Source organism: Pinus tabuliformis, chromosome J (genome assembly GCF_031772625.1).
Source record: "Pinus tabuliformis cultivar Carrire ecotype Pingquan chromosome J, CPIR1, whole genome shotgun sequence".
NCBI lineage: Eukaryota > Viridiplantae > Streptophyta > Pinopsida > Pinales > Pinaceae > Pinus > Pinus tabuliformis.
Genome location: NC_142295.1, coordinates 546465847 through 546483598, shown reverse-complemented (window position 1 = coordinate 546483598; position 17752 = coordinate 546465847). Strand labels below are relative to the sequence as shown.

General features: G+C 39.8%; 1 protein-coding gene across 3 annotated transcripts in view; it reads left to right on the top strand.

Annotated features, from left to right (window-relative positions):
• Positions 1-17752, top strand: part of LOC149228178 (protein PSK SIMULATOR 1-like) — a 242561-nt gene that overhangs the window by 112987 nt on the left and 111822 nt on the right. For all 3 annotated transcript variants that reach the window (XM_089378086.1, XM_089378084.1, XM_089378085.1), the window contains one exon: positions 12231-12300. In XM_089378086.1, coding sequence (XP_089234212.1) covers positions 12231-12300 — 70 coding nt within the window. The remainder of the gene's footprint in view (positions 1-12230; positions 12301-17752) is intronic.

Sequence of the window (17752 nt, the reverse complement as noted above, 5' to 3'; positions counted from 1 at the left end):
ATGTATCATATCCTCGCTCATCGACATACCATATCCTAGATAAGGTAATATCTGATGTCTATATGCTGGAGCAATAATAGAATACGACATTCCTCAACAATCGAATCCCCCCCTGGTTGACACAGAAGATCACGGTGGTATCCATCATGTGTATAAACAACTCACTGAAGAGCTTCCACAACCAGGTAGCTTCACACAAGATCATACTCGTAGCTATGTATTCAGTCTCAGCAGTGCTTATAGCAACCGACTTCTGCTTCCTGCTCATCCAGGATATCGAAGAAGAACCCAAAGAGAACCAGCACTTAGAAGTGCTCTTGTGATCCTCCACACTGCCTACCTAGTCAGCATTCGAATAATCATGCAGCTTCATATTTCCGACAATGTATCTCAATCTATGAGTGATTGTGCCTCGAAGATATCTCAGAAGATCCTTGGCACCAATCTAGTGAGGCTCGACCATATATGAGCTCACCATGCTAACTGCAAAACATATATCCGGATGGGAGTTCACCAAGAACATCAATGCTAGTATGAGTTTGTGAAACTCAAAGGAATTTCCCAAATCAGGTTCGGTATCCCTACCATATAACTTCTGAAAGTTAAGCTCCATCGAGGTAGTCACGGGCTTGTTGTTCACCATTCCAAATTTGGAATCCAACTCCCTCTTACTTTTGCAAATGAGAGGGTCTGCACTTGTTAGAAAGAGGTCGTCCTCAAAAGTTTCCGGTATGAGAGGTTTATCATCTGCAACCTTCGAGCAGTGGTTTTGGGTCGGCTTCACTCCTAGTGAATCTCAGCTTCATCAGACAGCTATTAGTCCTCTCATACTAAGCTCGGGGTGTTTTGCTTCAAGCCATAGAGGGCTTTCTTCCACCTGCATACATGAGATTCCTGATCATGAATTTCAAACCCCTTGGGTTGTTCCAAGCCTATGGACTTGCTACATGAGGGGAATGATCCCCTTGTAATATTTTCCTTTGGTACATCTCAGACATGTACCTTCATGCGCTTTTTGAATTCAGGCATCCCAGTCACCATCTGACTCACATCGGGTAGGGTCCTATAAGTAGACCTCCGGTGTTATAGATGAGATATGTCAATTGACATGATCCCCAATGGACCATCTTGCAACTTGATACAAATTGCCAACCCTGAACCCATGAGTAAAAGCATCTTTGAAAATTTCCTTTTCAAACACGTACCTTTCCATTGATGAATGCCACCCAGAAACCTTTTGATTTCCATTTCCTGAATGGACACCAGGTTCTTCTTGCGATCAGGTACATAAAGAGATTCTTGTAAATGAATCGAGTTACCGTCATTCACTTGATGGGTAACATTCCCTACACCCTTTCTGGGATAGGTGGCATTGACTCCAAGTATAATCTCACAATTGTTTCCATCTCTACCAAGTTAGAGAGAGCACCCTTCTATCTGATGAAGTGCCTTGAAGCACTACAATCAATAAGTCAGATTCCCAAAGAGTCTGAAGGAGAGGGCCAGTACAAGATAACGCTTCTTTATCTTATCAGAAACAACATTTGATTCTTCATACCTGGGGTTCCTTGCTTTCTTAAAGAGTCGACCGTTTCCTTGATGACCTGCATTACCTGCCATTCCTCTGATCATTGAAGATGTCCCTGGAATGATCGTTATCATCATCAAGTGATGTGTCCCTACCATTCGGACACTCCTTAGCATAATGGCCGAACTTATTACAAATAAGGCATCTACCTTTCCTTCCACCCTTAGATCCCGACTTCCCATTGAAGTGATCTGTAGGCCATCAGAAACTTCCGTTGCGCCATTCTGATAATGTTCTCTGCTTCGAGTTCACCCTTGGTGAATTTGAAGAGGGATGAGGAACCCATTGAGCCTTTTGTCCTTTCCCAACAATCTTCGGTGATTGCTCTTTCACTCTTGCTTGGGCTTTGTCTTCACCTCAGCTCTGATCCCATGTTAATTTTAGGTATGTTCTATGCTTAGAGCAATTTATTTCAATTTTCACAGTTAGCTCAATATTATTTCCAGATTAGCAATCACATTAGCATTAAAGTAAATTGTAGATACAACATAAACATAGATCGCAGAAGACAAGCCATGGCAAGAGGACACAAGATGTGGCTCTAGCCAGGGACAAACCCCAATGTGGGGAAACCCTTGATCAATTCTTCTTATATGTTCTTCAATAGTTCAATAGAGAGAGAGAGAGAGTACATTTACAACAGAAGTCAACACTTTGACTTATCTTAATAAGAGCATAGATCATTTCTAAGAAGATGATGCATGAGGTAGATGAACTCGGTTGAAGACATGCTGCTTCAACTGATTCTCCCAGGTGACTTTATCACCCATTATAGTGCTGCACCTCACTGCGCTGCACCATGTTGCACCCATCATCACTATGTTGGACCTCATTATCATACTGCTGCACCTTATGCTGCGCCTTTCGGTACTGCAACATCTTGCTATAACTTATCATCTTGCTACACTCACCAGTGCTGCCTCATCCTGTACCTTACCGTGCCCATCATGCTGCATCTCTTTGTTGCACCATGATTGCTTACTGTCCCATGTACCATGCTCCACTAAGCACCATGTCCTTGCTGTCCCATTTGCTATGCTACATCAAACATCATAGCCTTGCTGTCTCATTTGCGTGCTGCACCAAGCACCATTGCCTAACTGTCCCATATGGCATGTTGTACCTTGCTGCTGTTTGAATGAGTTTGCAGCACCATGCTATTGCTGTTGTCCCATTGTAGCCTTGCTGTACCATGTCATAGCTTGTTGTCCTATTGCTTTCTCCACCAAGTATCATAGCCTTGCTGCCCCATTTGCTTTCTCCACCAAGTGACCTTGCTGTCCCATGTATCTAGCTGCCAACACACCAAACAAACGCTGCTCTAAATATGTTTATATACTGCTGTTTGTGACTGTTCTGGTTAGGGCACTAGGACAACCCTAAACTCCTCACATAGTCCTTGAACAACCCTTTGGAAAACTGTGGTACACCCTTAAGAGACACCTCCTTTGCTACGCTGCTGCCTAGGGCCAATATCAACCCTTAATTTGCCCCTATGCAAGCCTTATTGTGGTGCTAAGGCCTGCGACCTAGCACAAAGGATTCCTGTAGCCTTAGGTCCCTCAAAACAGTGCCTAAACCAACAACGTTTAACCATAAAGGGCTTGGCCTAGTACACCACATACTCGACCTCCTATTCCAGCAACTCGTACCCCAAAATAGTTCTCCTATTCCACGTTGTTCCAGCTTCCTTATGCTGCGGCTAGGGCATGTTATAATCCTCCTTGACTGTGGCTAGGTACATCTTGATTAGGGACTCCTCCATAGCGTTATTTCTTCATCCTAGGACTGCGGCTAGGCTCCTTTAGGCAGCGTATAGAAGCCTCTTCTCTTGAATAAATGCTAGATCATCCTTAGGGCATCCTCCTTATGACTGCGTTAGGGCTTGTAGAGGGCAGTGTGTAGGTTTCCTTCCCTCCTGCGTTTAGGGCTTCCACTCCTTGATTTCTCTTCCACTAAAACCCAAAGAGAGTGGAGAGGGTTCAAGAGAGAAGTGTGTGTGAAATGACTCTCAAGTCATCTCCTTTTATTGAGCACATGTGGGTGTTATTTAGTTGTTGGCCGACCTTGACGAATTGTCTTATAACACCAATAAATTCATAACTCCATGAATACTTATCAGAATCAGATGATCTTTAGATCAATCCTACACCTCTCGATGAGATGGATCCAAGAAAAATATCAGTTGCCATAATTAAGATGACCCACGTGGAGTTTGGCCCTAATTGCCAATTTTAACAATTTTAGATATCAGTCAAAATCTAGTAGACTAAAGAGTTTTTCGAGATTTCAAGATTGGGGAGTTTTTCAAGATTTGCAATGTTTTAATTGGATTTTGTCATGTATGAGCATATGGAACTAGTATTTAATAAAAAGCACCAAGCCCTCTATGTACTTTGATGATAGTGGCATTGGTTGTTGAACTCCTCTATTAAAAATATAGCCATCACTCAAACAAAATCTTGACATGACATGCTACGCTCTTTCTATCTTATTTTAATGCCTAGATGGTTATATTGATGGCAAAGACCCCAATATAGGCAGTGATTTTGATGATATGTAGGCATTTGTTGTAGCATGTTTTTTTTTGGACGCTAAAGCCCATCTAGAGCCTATTTTTTGATGTATTTTTGGTTCAGAGATGGATTGCACTCGATGCTATTTTGGTTATGTGCACCCAATGCTATGTAAATTTTAGCTTTTGCATATTTGTGTATAAATGGTTTGGATTCATATGGATGCACATGAATATATATGTTTTTCTGTAAAATATTAATATTTTATGTGTTTTTAGTAAAGTGATTTTATTATTATTTGTTTCCGGTTTTTTACTGGTAACGATTGATTTCGAGTTCACAAGGTTTTTCGGTTTGATCACTAGTTTGGTTTTGATAACATTGGTTTCAACTACAATATATCTCCACTGATGAGCAGGGAACTGACATTTTGACAAAATCTGTTCCTAATAAGAAGCTTTTGTATTTGAGAGACAAGCTTGGATTGGTTGATATATCCTCCCTAGTTGAGAGGGAGAGATAGACACATCATTCTTGTCTTGACTTCGTGAAGAAAGAATGGAGGATTGGGTAAGCATTTGGTTTCCAATACTCTTTGAGGATGAGGTAGGGCATCCAAGAGTAGTCGAAGAGGAAATTCCTTGAGGATGTGTAATTCCAAGACGGAATTGTCCTAAAAGGACATACCCTTTGAACACCCGGGTGGGGTATGTGCCTTGAGAGACAATGATGATGGTGTCTATCAGTGGTTGGTTCCGCAACATTGTGCTCTGATATTGTGGAGAGATAGAGCTATTAGTCAAGGCCTTGCTATGTGACAATGCTAGTTGGTATGATGCAAAGAGATAAGCTGAAATGGTAGCTTATGATATGGCTTACCAATCCGACTCTTCTTATGAGATCTCTTTAGTTTGAGAATGCCCATGTACCATTATGAATACCTCCCTAGGTTAATAGGGAGTGTTGAAATGTGTAACTAGGTTCGTCTTCATAAATATGAAATGTTCTCTTGGTTCTTGTATATTGTAAAAAGAAAGGAAAGTTATTATTGTTATTTTTGTAGCATGGGTTTGATGGTCAAGGTCATTTTATTTATAGAGGTCAAGCACCTGTTGAGTGCTTCTAGGGTTTGTCCTAGTGTCAGGAAGTCAATCAAGTCATTTTTATATGAAGAAGACCCCATTGGGCACATTGTAACATGTCAAAATGTTTTTGTTTTTGTTTTTAAAAGTGTCAAAATACCCTTCAAGACCAAGTCGACCTGACAGCTGAGAAGTCGGCCTCATTAGGGCCTGTCGTTCTTGAAAGTCTATATATAGGAGGGAGCTCGACCTCTTATGGACACTCACTCACTTCTCATCATCTAGGCAAAGGGGAAGCAAAAGAAAGGCAAGTGAAGAAGGATAGGATGAAGGAAGGCTAGGGTTTGCAACTGCAAGGTTGAAGTTGTGAAAGTTGTCGAAAGAAGGTCAAAGAAAGGACTCTTAGGTCACCAACAAGCCCTAGAAGGAGAAGCAACCCAAGTGAAGGTCAAAGGAAGCCTTGGAAGCCCTAGTGAATTTCACAAGTGTGGAAGCAACAATTGTTGCAGGGCTGAAAATTTCAGACCTGCAGTGGAGGCCGAAATTCTATAGCCGGGGGTCGAAGTTGTGCAGTTGGAAGAGATTTGACTAGGTTTGACTCGTATAGAAGAAGCACATCATCAAGGTCTGGCTTGGTCTTGGTCTTGGAATTCGTCATTTGAAGAATGTATAAGAGAAGAGATTTGTGGGTTTTCCTCTCAAGTTTTTGGCCATGGCGTGCAACTTGCATCTTGTGTTCTTGTGCATTGTTGATCTTCTTGTTTTGGTAGCTGTTTGATGATAAGAACAACATAATAATAAGAGAAGAAGCTAATAATCAAGAAAAATTAAAAATACATCACAAGCAATTATCAAGTTTAAAAGAAATTATCCTAATTGTAGCCCTATAGATTTCTCAACACACAAGTGGATTCTGACTATCATTGATTACTTTGCGAAGTGGCTAGAAGCTATACCGACCAAAAAGGCAAATGAAGATGTTGTGATAAGTTTTCTTGAAGATATAATTATAACCAAATTTGGAGTTCCATCTAAGATTTTGATAAATATCTTCAACTCCATCAACCTTGTTTCATTCTGTTTTTGTATGGGATAGTGTTGGCCCATTCTTCTAATCATTATCTGGAAAGAAATGGCCAGGGAAAATGCAACAATCGAATCTCATGACCATTATTAAGAAGGCAATTGGGGAAAATAAGAAGAGTTGGGACAATAAAATCAAATACACACTTTGGGTAGATCGTTAAGGCATCTTTCGAGAAAATTCCCATTTAGTTGGTATATGGGCTAGAAGCTAAGCTACCAATCCTTCTGCTGTTATCCATGCTCCAATGATTGCAATCTAATACCGATGAAAAGGATGTCGTGCAAGCTAGGATTGATCGATTGGTTGAATTAGATGAGCCTTGACGCTTTGCTTATGATCAAATGGCTAAGAATCAAGAGAAAGTTAAGAACACATTTGCTTAGAATGATAGGTCTAGGGAGTTTGAAGAAGGAAGTGTAATTCTATTGTAGGATAAGAGGAAGGAAAGTCCGAGATGCTGACAAAATTTGATAGTTTTTGGCAAGGACCATACACAATTTTAAATGGGGAAACATTTAATTCTTATCATTTAGAGAGCCTTGAAGGAGAATACCTTCCTTTACCAGTGAATGGACAACTTTGAGAGGCCTTTTTTCCTAATGGAAATTAATGCACTTAGTAGCAGGTAGTGGAGAATTGAAAAATGCTAGATGGAGAAAGAAGAGTCCACTCTAGCTCTAATACTATGTTGAAATCCTAAGAAGATAGTAGATCTATGGTGATCGTTTCAACAAACCCTAATTCAATAATCAAACCAACATTTTATAACCCTTATATATATCTATCTCTCTCTCTCTCTCTCTCTCTATATATATATATATATATATATAACGATAAAGTTTTCACATCAGTGTTGTCATACTCTTCTTGGACTCTTGAGTTTGGCAAAGTTTTGTCGAGTCAACTTTGGGCTAAGTATGTCCCAGAAACTTCATTGGTAGGCTCCCCACAATGTTGACTCAATGGAGACTCACTAGAGTCTCCAGACTCGAGAGACTTGGCCTCAAACTTGGAAGTCCAACCCAAGGTTAACCGATCAAAAAACAACCAAAAATACCCTACATGTGTGATTGGACCAAGTAATACTTGTTGTAGAGGGGGTTTGAGAGGGAAATGAAGTGCTTGAGAAGGTAGAAGTCTTTACAAAGACTATTCTCTCCTCTTTCTTTCTCATTACATATATTTACAATAGCCATTTCTTCCTTAGAAGAGCGTTGTGTGCTGTTATTGTAAGGGGGTTGAGTTCATCATCATTTAGGAGGGCTATTGAAGGAGGCTTCATCATCATTAGTGATCACTAGTTGCAGCGTAAAGAAGGCTTTAATGCGTCACCGATTGTTGTGTGAAGGAGGTTTCAGGCTCTCGACATTCAAAATTCAAGTAAGTGGGCAATTACATGTTCAGGGTTTACCATTTAGTTTAGTAACATAGTTTTTTCTTCTAGTTTACATTAGTTGGCCCGTATGATAAGGGTTTATAGGCTGAGATGTCATCCTATAGGCTTGATGAAGAGATTTGGGATCTTTGTAGTGTTCCATTATCTCAAATGAAAACACCAAGTACACTTGCATCATAGTTGTTGCTTCATTCTAATGATGGTTACAATAACACCTTGAGGCCTTATTCTAGGTATTCTTGTAGTCATGCATGAGACTAGAGATTGAGCTTGGAGAGGTTGCCTATTTTGATTTTCTAATTATGTTATGAGGCTATGAGTTTAGTTAAATTGAGTACTATTTGTGAATATGATCATGGAATCATCTTTATTTCACTATTTTGCATTCAAATCTTGAGTGTCAAATATTGTATTATAATATTTTATGAGATGTTCTTATGAATTTTTGCATAGACTAGGGTTTTGTAACTTATATGGATTCAGATGTCGTAGTATATTTTTTGTGCATAAAATTTTACCATATATATTTTTTTCGTTGAGAATCTTTGCTAAATATATCCCAAGTCTTTGTCAAGTTGTTGAGTTTTTCCAAGTCCTAGGCTCGCTGAGTCTCTGCCAAGTCCGAATCTGACAACTTTGCTTCACATATGATATTTTGTCCAAGAACAACCAACTGTTGAAGAATGTAACTAGTGCCGGTCTTCATAATTGTATCTAATGAAAAGAAAGAAAAATAAATTTTATCGTAAAAGAAATTGACTTATTAAAGCATGGGTTTCATGCTTGCGTAAATGTTTTCTAAGTCAAAGCCTCCATTGAAGGCTTCTAGGTTTTGTCTTGAGTCAATAGAGTCATTATCATTTTTATTAGACCCTTCTTGGACTTTTGTATCATGTAAAAATAATTATTTTTTGAGTCAAAAAGGTCATTTGTCACCTCCACACCAAGTCGGTCCTGTCCTCATGAAGTCAGCCTGGATTAGAGTTATTCGACCCAACAAAAAGGCTATATATAGAGAGGTAGCTCGACCTATTTGAAGTATTCACTCATGAAGTTCGATCTACAAGAGAAAGAAGCAAAAAGGAAGAGCGAAGTAGCTGGAGAAGGAAGGAAGAAGTTAGGAAGTGTTAGAAAATGTAACTATCTCCGGTCTTCAATAATGTACTTGAGTCATTTATGTAATAAACTTGTCAAAAGAATAAAGAAAATAATTTGGTATTATTATTATTGTGACTTATTAAAGCATGGGTTTCATGCTTGGGTCAAGATGTTTTAGATCAAAGTCCCCATCGAGGACTTCTAGGATTTATTTTGAGTCTATAGAGTTATTGTACATTTAAAGAGACCCTTCTTGGGCTTTTGAATCATGTAAAAAGGTTAAGTATTGAGTTAAATATGAATTATGTAACTTCCACACCATGTCGGCCTAAGAGAAGATCAAGTCGGCGTAAGGACCCTATTCGACCCCACAAGAAGCCTATAAAAGGAAGGTCATCGAATTCATTTGGAGCACCATTCTTTCATCAAGTTCAAATTCTCTTATAGCTAGAAGAAGTGCAAAAATATCTTGTCGCTGGGCAGAAGTGCTAAGTTCTCTTATAGCTGGGAAAAGGTACAAAGTCTGTTGCTGGGAAGCCGAAGTGAATGCGAGTTTGGGGAAGTCTAAGGAGACAAGGAAAATCGAAATTTTGTTATCTCTCTCTCTGTTTTGTGTCCTGGATTGGAAGATCGAAGTCTTCCAAGTTTCACTGTTGTCGGAAGTTGCCAGTTGCTGTAAGTTGCGACATAGTTGAAAGAGGTCGAAATTCTGGGAGGCTAACTTGGCGTGGAGGAAAGGTCTGGTCTTGGTCTAGGGTGAAGAGTCTCAAAGAATACTATTGAAAGGAAGAATTATCTTGACTGGGTTTTCCCCTCGAGAGGGGTTTTTCCGTGGCATGTGCCTACATCTGGTGTCTATTTTTTATGTGTTGCTACTTCTGGGAATTGCTTGATGAACTAAAGAAAGAAGATATAAAGAATTGTAATAATAAGAAACATCACAAGTAATTATCAAGAATAAGAAAATCTTTACTGCCTTTCTGATTTTCTAACAGGAAGACCTAAATCAACTTCTTGGGCAATCTATATATCACACGTGTGAAGTTTATGGATTGTAGCTGGGGCCGAAATTCTGAATCTACTGCACATCCAAAACTTTGTTGTTGGGGGCTGAAAATTTGTAACTAGGGGCGAAAATTTTGGATTGTAGCTGCAACTGGGAAGCTGACACTTGGAGACTTTGGTAGGGGTCTTCTACAAGGAAGAAGGGTTGACTTGGTGTTTGGAGGAAGGTCGTGTCTAGGTCTAAAGGGATCGTCTCATCTTGATTTACTAGTGGAAGAGTTGGACTGGGTTTTCCCCTAGATAGGGGTTTTGCCTTGGCTGAGTGTCTACATCTTGTGCCCCTTGTTGTGATCTTCTTTGTTTGGAATTTGCCTTGATGAAAGGGACATAATAAATTGAAAGAAGAACTAATAAGAAGAAAAGAGCAATCACAAGTAAATGTCAGAGTCTAAGAGAAATCTTCATAAAGAACCTAATTTGTATAATGCCCTTGATTTCTCAACACCAACCACACAAATAGAATGAAATAACACACTACAACAAATTGTTTAGAGATGCCCTTATGAAAAAATGAATGAATTCACTTGAATGAGATAATACAAATGAGGAATGCATGTTTGTATTTATACAAATCCTTTAGGGTTAGGGCCCTAGCACCAAGAGGTTGACTAGGTCAATCTAGTAAAATGTAGAAAGTGCAACAAATGGGTTAGTTAGGTATCAGATGTAAGCTCGATAGAGTTATACTCAATACAGTGGATCAACATGTGGCCACAAGTGAAGAGTAACCACATCATGTCAACAAGTGGCAATGAAACACTTAAAATGAAGTGTGCTTTAAAGCTAAAATTCTTGATCAGGCTTGGTGGGTTGAATTATTTTTCCACATTGACTAGTTGTTTTGCTACAAACTTGTGTTACAAATGTGCTCACGTTGGGAGACATTTTTGATGGTACCCTCCAGATGTTGGAAAGAATTCAGCAGGTTTTTGATGAGCAGGACTCTCTTGTACTGCACCATAAATGACATAATTATCACTAGATGAGACAAATGCAATACCAATTTACATCTATGTTACGAGGATCTGGATCTGGATACAGATCTGCTGGATGTTTCAAAAAGTAAGGATTCAAATATTGGGAAATGATACACACACACACACTGTCAAGAAAAACCATGTACCAAAAAAATATAAAATTCAGATTTCAAGAATCAATACGATCCATAACTTTAAAAACATACACGATAAGAGATCTCCCATTAATATATTATATTAGCCATAAGAGTCAAGACATAATATATAATATTATAAACATCGTACAAAAGCAAATTGAGTGTGTAATCGTTGGCATGATATGTATGCATTACATACATTTATGATATGTACATGTTGTGTATGTCCAAACTTGGAAATACAAACGAAGTTGGAAAAATCAAATTGTTTTGTCTTAGAATGGGGAGAGGGGTTACTTTATTGGGAATATTTAGGGTTTTAAACTTTTATATATCAATTTTTTTAGTAACTTTATTTTTAATTTTTCTATTTTATTTTATAACTAATTGGCTTATCCAGTCAGTAAAGGCAAAGATCTTGTGTACATTGATTCAAATCTTAGCTTCTTCTCTCAGTAGAACGAGAATGTTGAAATGTGTCTTCAAGTTTGTGGAATGTGAATCTCGAAGATGTGGAGTTGGATACCTCTGAATGCGTGATGTCCAACAACTCTTTGGCCTCCTCTTCCAGTGGTTCTTTTGGTATTGAGGATTTGTCATGCTTGTGTGGATTTGTAATGAGATGTTCTATTATATTCTTGGTAGGAGGCATGAACTGGCCATGTTGCTTCTTATGATCAATACGAGGACAGATTCACAGATTATCCATTGGAGGATGCGAAGGGTGACGGCTATAAGTAGTAGGATATACCATATCTACTAGCGTTTCATTTTTCTATTAATTTATGATTTTAATCTATTAATTTGAATGACGAGTCTGCTCTACTGACTTATGGTTCGTTGCAATTTCTGATTCATATTCATCATGTCTTACTTCATCAAATTACGATTTTGATGTTTTATAGAAATCATGAATTGTGTTTACTGTTTACATCATACTATGCATAAATCTTGAATACTGATTTTGTTTACAGAAGAGTTACAAATTTGGAATTTTGAAATTTCAGAGTTTTTTAGAATCATAGGATGCTATGTCGAATTCTAATTTCTGAATTCAAAATGAGATTGGTATCAAAATGTTTAAATTCTAAATGCTGAAAATTCTGTTTTTTCCTGACATTTCTTCTTTTTTACATAGAAATTTATATTTATATGAAAAATTAGGGGGCTGCACCCTGATTCCTAAATTCAGGATGGCTGCTGCACCCACACCAGAACTTTCTGCTGATTCCAGTTTGCACTCGCAGTTCCTGTAACCTCGAGGACATATTATTTGTGTTGCAGGTGATGGAGAAACTTGTGGACATTGTTCATTTCCTACATCAAGAAATTCAGGAAGCTTTTGGGGATGCTGGTAAGTATATATTTCGTTTATGGTGTTCTATTAAGTTAAACTTTAATCCATCTAAAACATGATTGACATAGAAGCATGCTGGTTAAAAATGGCTTTGTAATGTTTCAATTTATATCGAAGTTCAAACTTTAAGAGTTGCAAATGGAGTTTTTATTACAAGAATATCAACTTACGGAACAAGTTTACCATTTCTTCAGCCAAGCCTGGGGCATGTATCAGTATTGTGATTGGCGATTCTCGTTGCTGGGCTCTATCTAGTCCATATATACTTTCTTTATATATATATATATATATATATATAAAAATATTTCACAGCATCTATTTTGTCCATTTGATGTACATGTTCCAAAAACAAACTTAATCATTAGTGCTGGTTTTTCTGCCTTTTTGTTTGAGTATAATTGATATGAAAACCTGCTCTAAATGACAGGAATTCTCCTTACTAATAGCTGATAAGATGGTAATGTTCCTTCAACTTCATAATTTATCAATTTAACATGAAAGTTTCTTTAGGCAATCTTTCTAGGTTGACAACCTCAACCCCAACCCACTTGGTCGCTCTCCTTTGTCCCAACTGATAGCTCCAGCAGTTCATGATCTTTCTAAATGATTGTTAGGGTAGTCATTCAGGGCTCTTCCCTCCTAGGTAGACCTATGTTGGGTTCTCCAAATGGTGGGCCCTTTTGGAGAGGCAACAAGGCTTGGGATTTCAGTGGGATGTAGCAATGGGGCATTTTGTGTAATATCTTGTTTCAGAGATTTCCCGCAAACCCCAGTAAACTCCAACCAAATACACACAAATAATATAATAACCGGGAAACTCAAAATGATAAAAATAACAGTGGTGTAACATATAATAATATAAGCATGAAATATAAGCAGATACTCGAGAAATGCAGAGAGAAATGCTAAGCCATTTTATTATACTGATTGATGGAATGAGTACAGGAGGTGATCAGAAGGATGGCACCTCGACTTGCACCAGGCAAGTGAAGAAATACACTCAGAATAACAAAGGAATGGCCTCTGTGTGGATGCTGCTGGAAAACTGCCGTGCTGCTGCTACTGCTGGAAATCAAATGTGGATTTGGGGCTGTTCCCCTCCTCAGAAAATGCTGAAACTTTGGAATCCGCCCCTACTTAGAAAACCCAGAAAAACTCAGAAAGCTTTTCTTAAATGGCCGACCCCCGAAAATCGCCCCCTTGGGGAATCACGCAATCCCTCAAGGCCCTGCGCTGCCATTGAGTAGAATCCTCCAAATTATTGCCTGAAACTTTGCCAATCCACTCCAATATGCAAGAGCTGATCCCTTGCTTAATATCCCAGCTCAACTCCTACACAAATCCTCAATCCAGAACTGCTCCCAAAAGAACTGCGTCCCTCTCTCTCAAGACTGCGCAGTCTTCCAATGCTCAGCTCCACCTCAATGCCAAAGATCAAAACTACTGCAAAAAGACTGCTGAAAATACCTTGCCCGAGTAGGCACTCGAAGTCCCCCGGGGCTAAGGGTGAGATCTCCGAACGGAGACACTCAGTGCACTAAACAGTGCTGCAGACAGGCTAAATAGCCAGCGTGCTCCAAGTCGAAGTGACTAGCTCAAATGCTCATAATCGAATGCCAAAATGAGGAGGCTCCTCTCTCCTTTATAGCATTGGCCTCTCTCAATCCCAAGGCTCACCTCCTCCAATATAGCTTTCCTCTTGCCACGTGTTTCTCACCATCTGCGCAGTCACTTCAAGTGTCTACGTGGCCCCCTCTTCTACGTGGTCCTTTGGCCCCCCTTGGCTCACCTTTTAAGTTACAATGTTGTGCTACTAGGGAGTGTCTTTATTCATGAATTGAGTATGTCCCCCTCTCCTCACCTTTTTATTTATAAATAGCTATAGAAGGAAAAATTGAGAAAAATCGAATATTCCAATTAGCCATGGCTAATTAGGAATATTACAGTCTCCCCCGGCAAAATGTTGCTTGTCCTCAAGCAACTGAAGTGATGGATGCTGCAAGATCTTCTCACTCTTCCAAGTGGCATCCTCATTCGGTAAATTCTTCCACCTCACCAAGAATTCCCGGACTGTCCTGCTTCGCAGTTGCCTCTCCTTGGTATCAATAATAGCCTCTGGCTGCAACACCAAATGCCCCTCATCATCTGTGGGTGGTAGCTCATCTGTCACTGTCACATGCTGCCCCAATGCCTTCTTCAGGCATGATACATGAAAAATGTTATGAATCTTGCTGCCTTGGGGCAACTCCAACTCATATGCAATCTGTCCAATCCTGCGTATCACCCTGTATGGCCCATAAAAGCGGGGCTTGAGCTTCTCATCCCCCTTCTGCTTCAATGACGATTGTTGGTATGGCTGTAATCGTAGGTAGACCAGGTCCCCTACCTCAAACTGCGTCTCCACCCGACCCCTGTCAGCATACAACTTCTGCTGGTTCTGTGCTGTAGCAATATTATCCTTGAGAGCTCGGCTAAGTTGCAGGAAACGTGGGGGGAGGGGTCGTTTCAGGCAGGAAACGGAAACAAAACTGGGAAACGCGTACGGTACAGCCTGGAAACGCGTTTCTGGCCGTACTGCCACGTTTCCCGAAACGGAAACGTGGCAGTACGGCCGGAAACGCGTTTCCAGGCCGTACAAGCCACGTTTCCCAGTTTTAATGTGTTGTTTTTAAATTTTTTTTTTTTGATTTGTTTTTAAATTTTTTTTAGGTTTCCGGTAAATTCTAGAAGCCTATTCTAAAGTTATAAAAGAGCAGTTTGTCTCATTCTCTCATCACACTATTCAGCAAGTCGTTTCTCTTGGAGACTGGCAGTTGTTTCAGCTAGGGCGTTTTAAGCAGTGAGCAAAGTAGATTTCAGCAGCAGGAGAAAGAGATTTCAGCAGCAAGAGAAAGATTTCAGCAGGAGATTTCAGTAGCAGCAGATTTGGCTCAGCTACAGCGATATTTCTCTTCTCTTTTCTGGAATTTCGGGGTAGTTTCAGCCACAAAAAATTAATTTGGGTAAGCCACATTCATTTTTTTAGTTTCTTCTTACTATTTCTTCAATTTTTCTAGGGTTTAGGCAGCCAAAAATATGAAAAACGTTTTTTATTTATAGATTTGTTTTTTAAATTTATTTTTGCAGCAGATTTGGCTTAGCTACAGCCATATTTCTCCTCTTTTCTGGCATTTTAAGGTAGTTTCAGCCACAAAAAATTAATTTGGGTAAGCCACATTCATTTCTTAGTTTTTTCTTACTATTTCTTCAATTTTTCTAGGGTTTATACAGCCAAAAATATGAAAAACGTTTTTATTATTTAACTTTTTTATTTACAGATTTGTTTTTTTAATTTATTTTTGCAGCAATGGCTTCCAGCCAAAGTGCAGCTGCAAGTTCAAGCCCTAGGGCCAACCCAAGGGCTGAATATTATCCTCTTTGGAGGCATGCGACGAAGCTTCAAAGATGTGGATGTGGTGGCTCATGCGAATGGCGATGCAATCTTTGCAATAATATGTACAAGGGCTCCTACCCAAGAGTGAAGGCGCATCTATTGCATGGAGGAGGACAGGGGATTTCAGGTTGCACAAAAACATCAGATCCGTTGGCAAGGAGGGCATATCAAAGAGAGCAAGATGAGGTGGATGGTACTAAGAGAAGGCATGATGAGCTTACTCAAGCTCCATCTAACATTGAGCCAAGGATTGTAGTTGAAGCAAGAAAGAGGAGAGCTGGTCACACTCAACAACATGAACAACCAGCGCCCAAAAATGCCAGAGGTCCAGGGGCATCCCCTTCAGTTCAGGATAGCAGAATTGCTAGATTGGTGAATGTGCAAGCAAGAGAAGAAACTGATTCCAGAGTGGCTAGGTGCATTTATGCATGTGGTATCCCATTCAATGTTGTTCGCTCTCCTTACTGGCAAGATATGATAAGGGCAGTTAAGAAAGCTCCTCAAGGGTACAAGGGGCCCAACTATGAGAAAGTCAGAACCCAGCTTCTCAGAAATGAGAAGGACCTTGTGGAGGACATTTTAGCTCCAATTCGTTCTTCCTGGAGTAGCTCTGGGGTTACCATAGTCTCAGATGGTTGGACAGATATGAGGCGCAGACCATTGATAAATATCATTGCCACTTCCCCCAAAGGAGCAATGTTTATCAAGGCAGAAGACTGCTCAGGAGAGGTGAAAGATGCACAGTACATTGTTGATGTTATTATAAAAGCTATTGAACAAATAGGGCCTAAAAAGGTGGTGCAAGTTATCACGGATAATGCACTGGTTTGCAAAGTTGCAGGTTTAATTATTGAGGGGAGGTATGACCACATCTTTTGGACACCATGCATTGTTCATAATCTGAATCTGATCTTAGAGGAGATCGACAACAAAGTTTCCTGGATAAAGGAACTCACAGGGGAAGCAAGGGAGATTATCAAATTCATCACCAACCACCACCAGTCTCAGGCCATATTTCGAGAGTACTCCAAATTGGAGTTGTTAAAAGTTGCTGAGACAAGATATGCCTCAAACTTCGTGATGTTGCGCCGCCTTGTTGAGGTTAAGCATGCATTAGTTTCTATGGTGGTGAGTCAACTTTGGATTGAGTGGAGACAAGCAGATTTAGAGCGGGGATCTATGGTGCGTAGATTGTGCCTTGATGAGGATTGGTGGAGCAAGGTAGATTTCTTGCTAAAGTTCACAACCCCTGCATTTGAGCTTCTCCGGAGTGCTGACACTGACCAACCTTTCTTGGGAGATTTATATGATGGCATGGATTCCATGGTTGAGAAAACTATGGAAATCATTTCGCAGGAGTCTCCACAACTTTTGTTTGTTGATGATCATTTTGCTGGTTTGATCAAGAAAATCATTGTTGATAGGTGGAACAATTTCAATACATTATTGCACACTTTAGCACATGCTTTGAACCCCAAATTTTATGATGAGGAGCTTATTGCTAAAAGCAATGGGAAGAGGAAGGCACCCCATAAGGATAGAGAGGTGGCTACTGGGGTGAAAAAAGCCCTTATGAGAATGTTTCCTTCTCATCTACATAGGGAGGTAAAGGAGGAATTTGCCAGTTTTGCTGCAGGAATAGATGATTATGCAGATATATCAGCTTTGGAGGAGAGAAGCACCATGAATCCAGTTAGGTGGTGGATTTGTCATGGAGCAAATGGTGTACATTTGCAAAACCTTGCCATTCGTATTCTTTCACAAGTGGCAAGCTCTTCATCAGCAGAAAGGAATTGGAGCACTTATGGTTTTATTCATTATGTGAAGCGCAATAGGTTGGTTTCACAGAAAGCAGAGGATCTTGTTTATGTGCACTCCAACCTTTGCCTTGCATCTCGTAGGGGTCCAGAATACAACAGTGGTCCTTCTAAAGAATGGGACGTGGATGCAGAAAATCCTGATTTGGATCTCTCTCTTGCTGCCCTGAATATTGAGGCCGAATCTGGAAGTGGAATT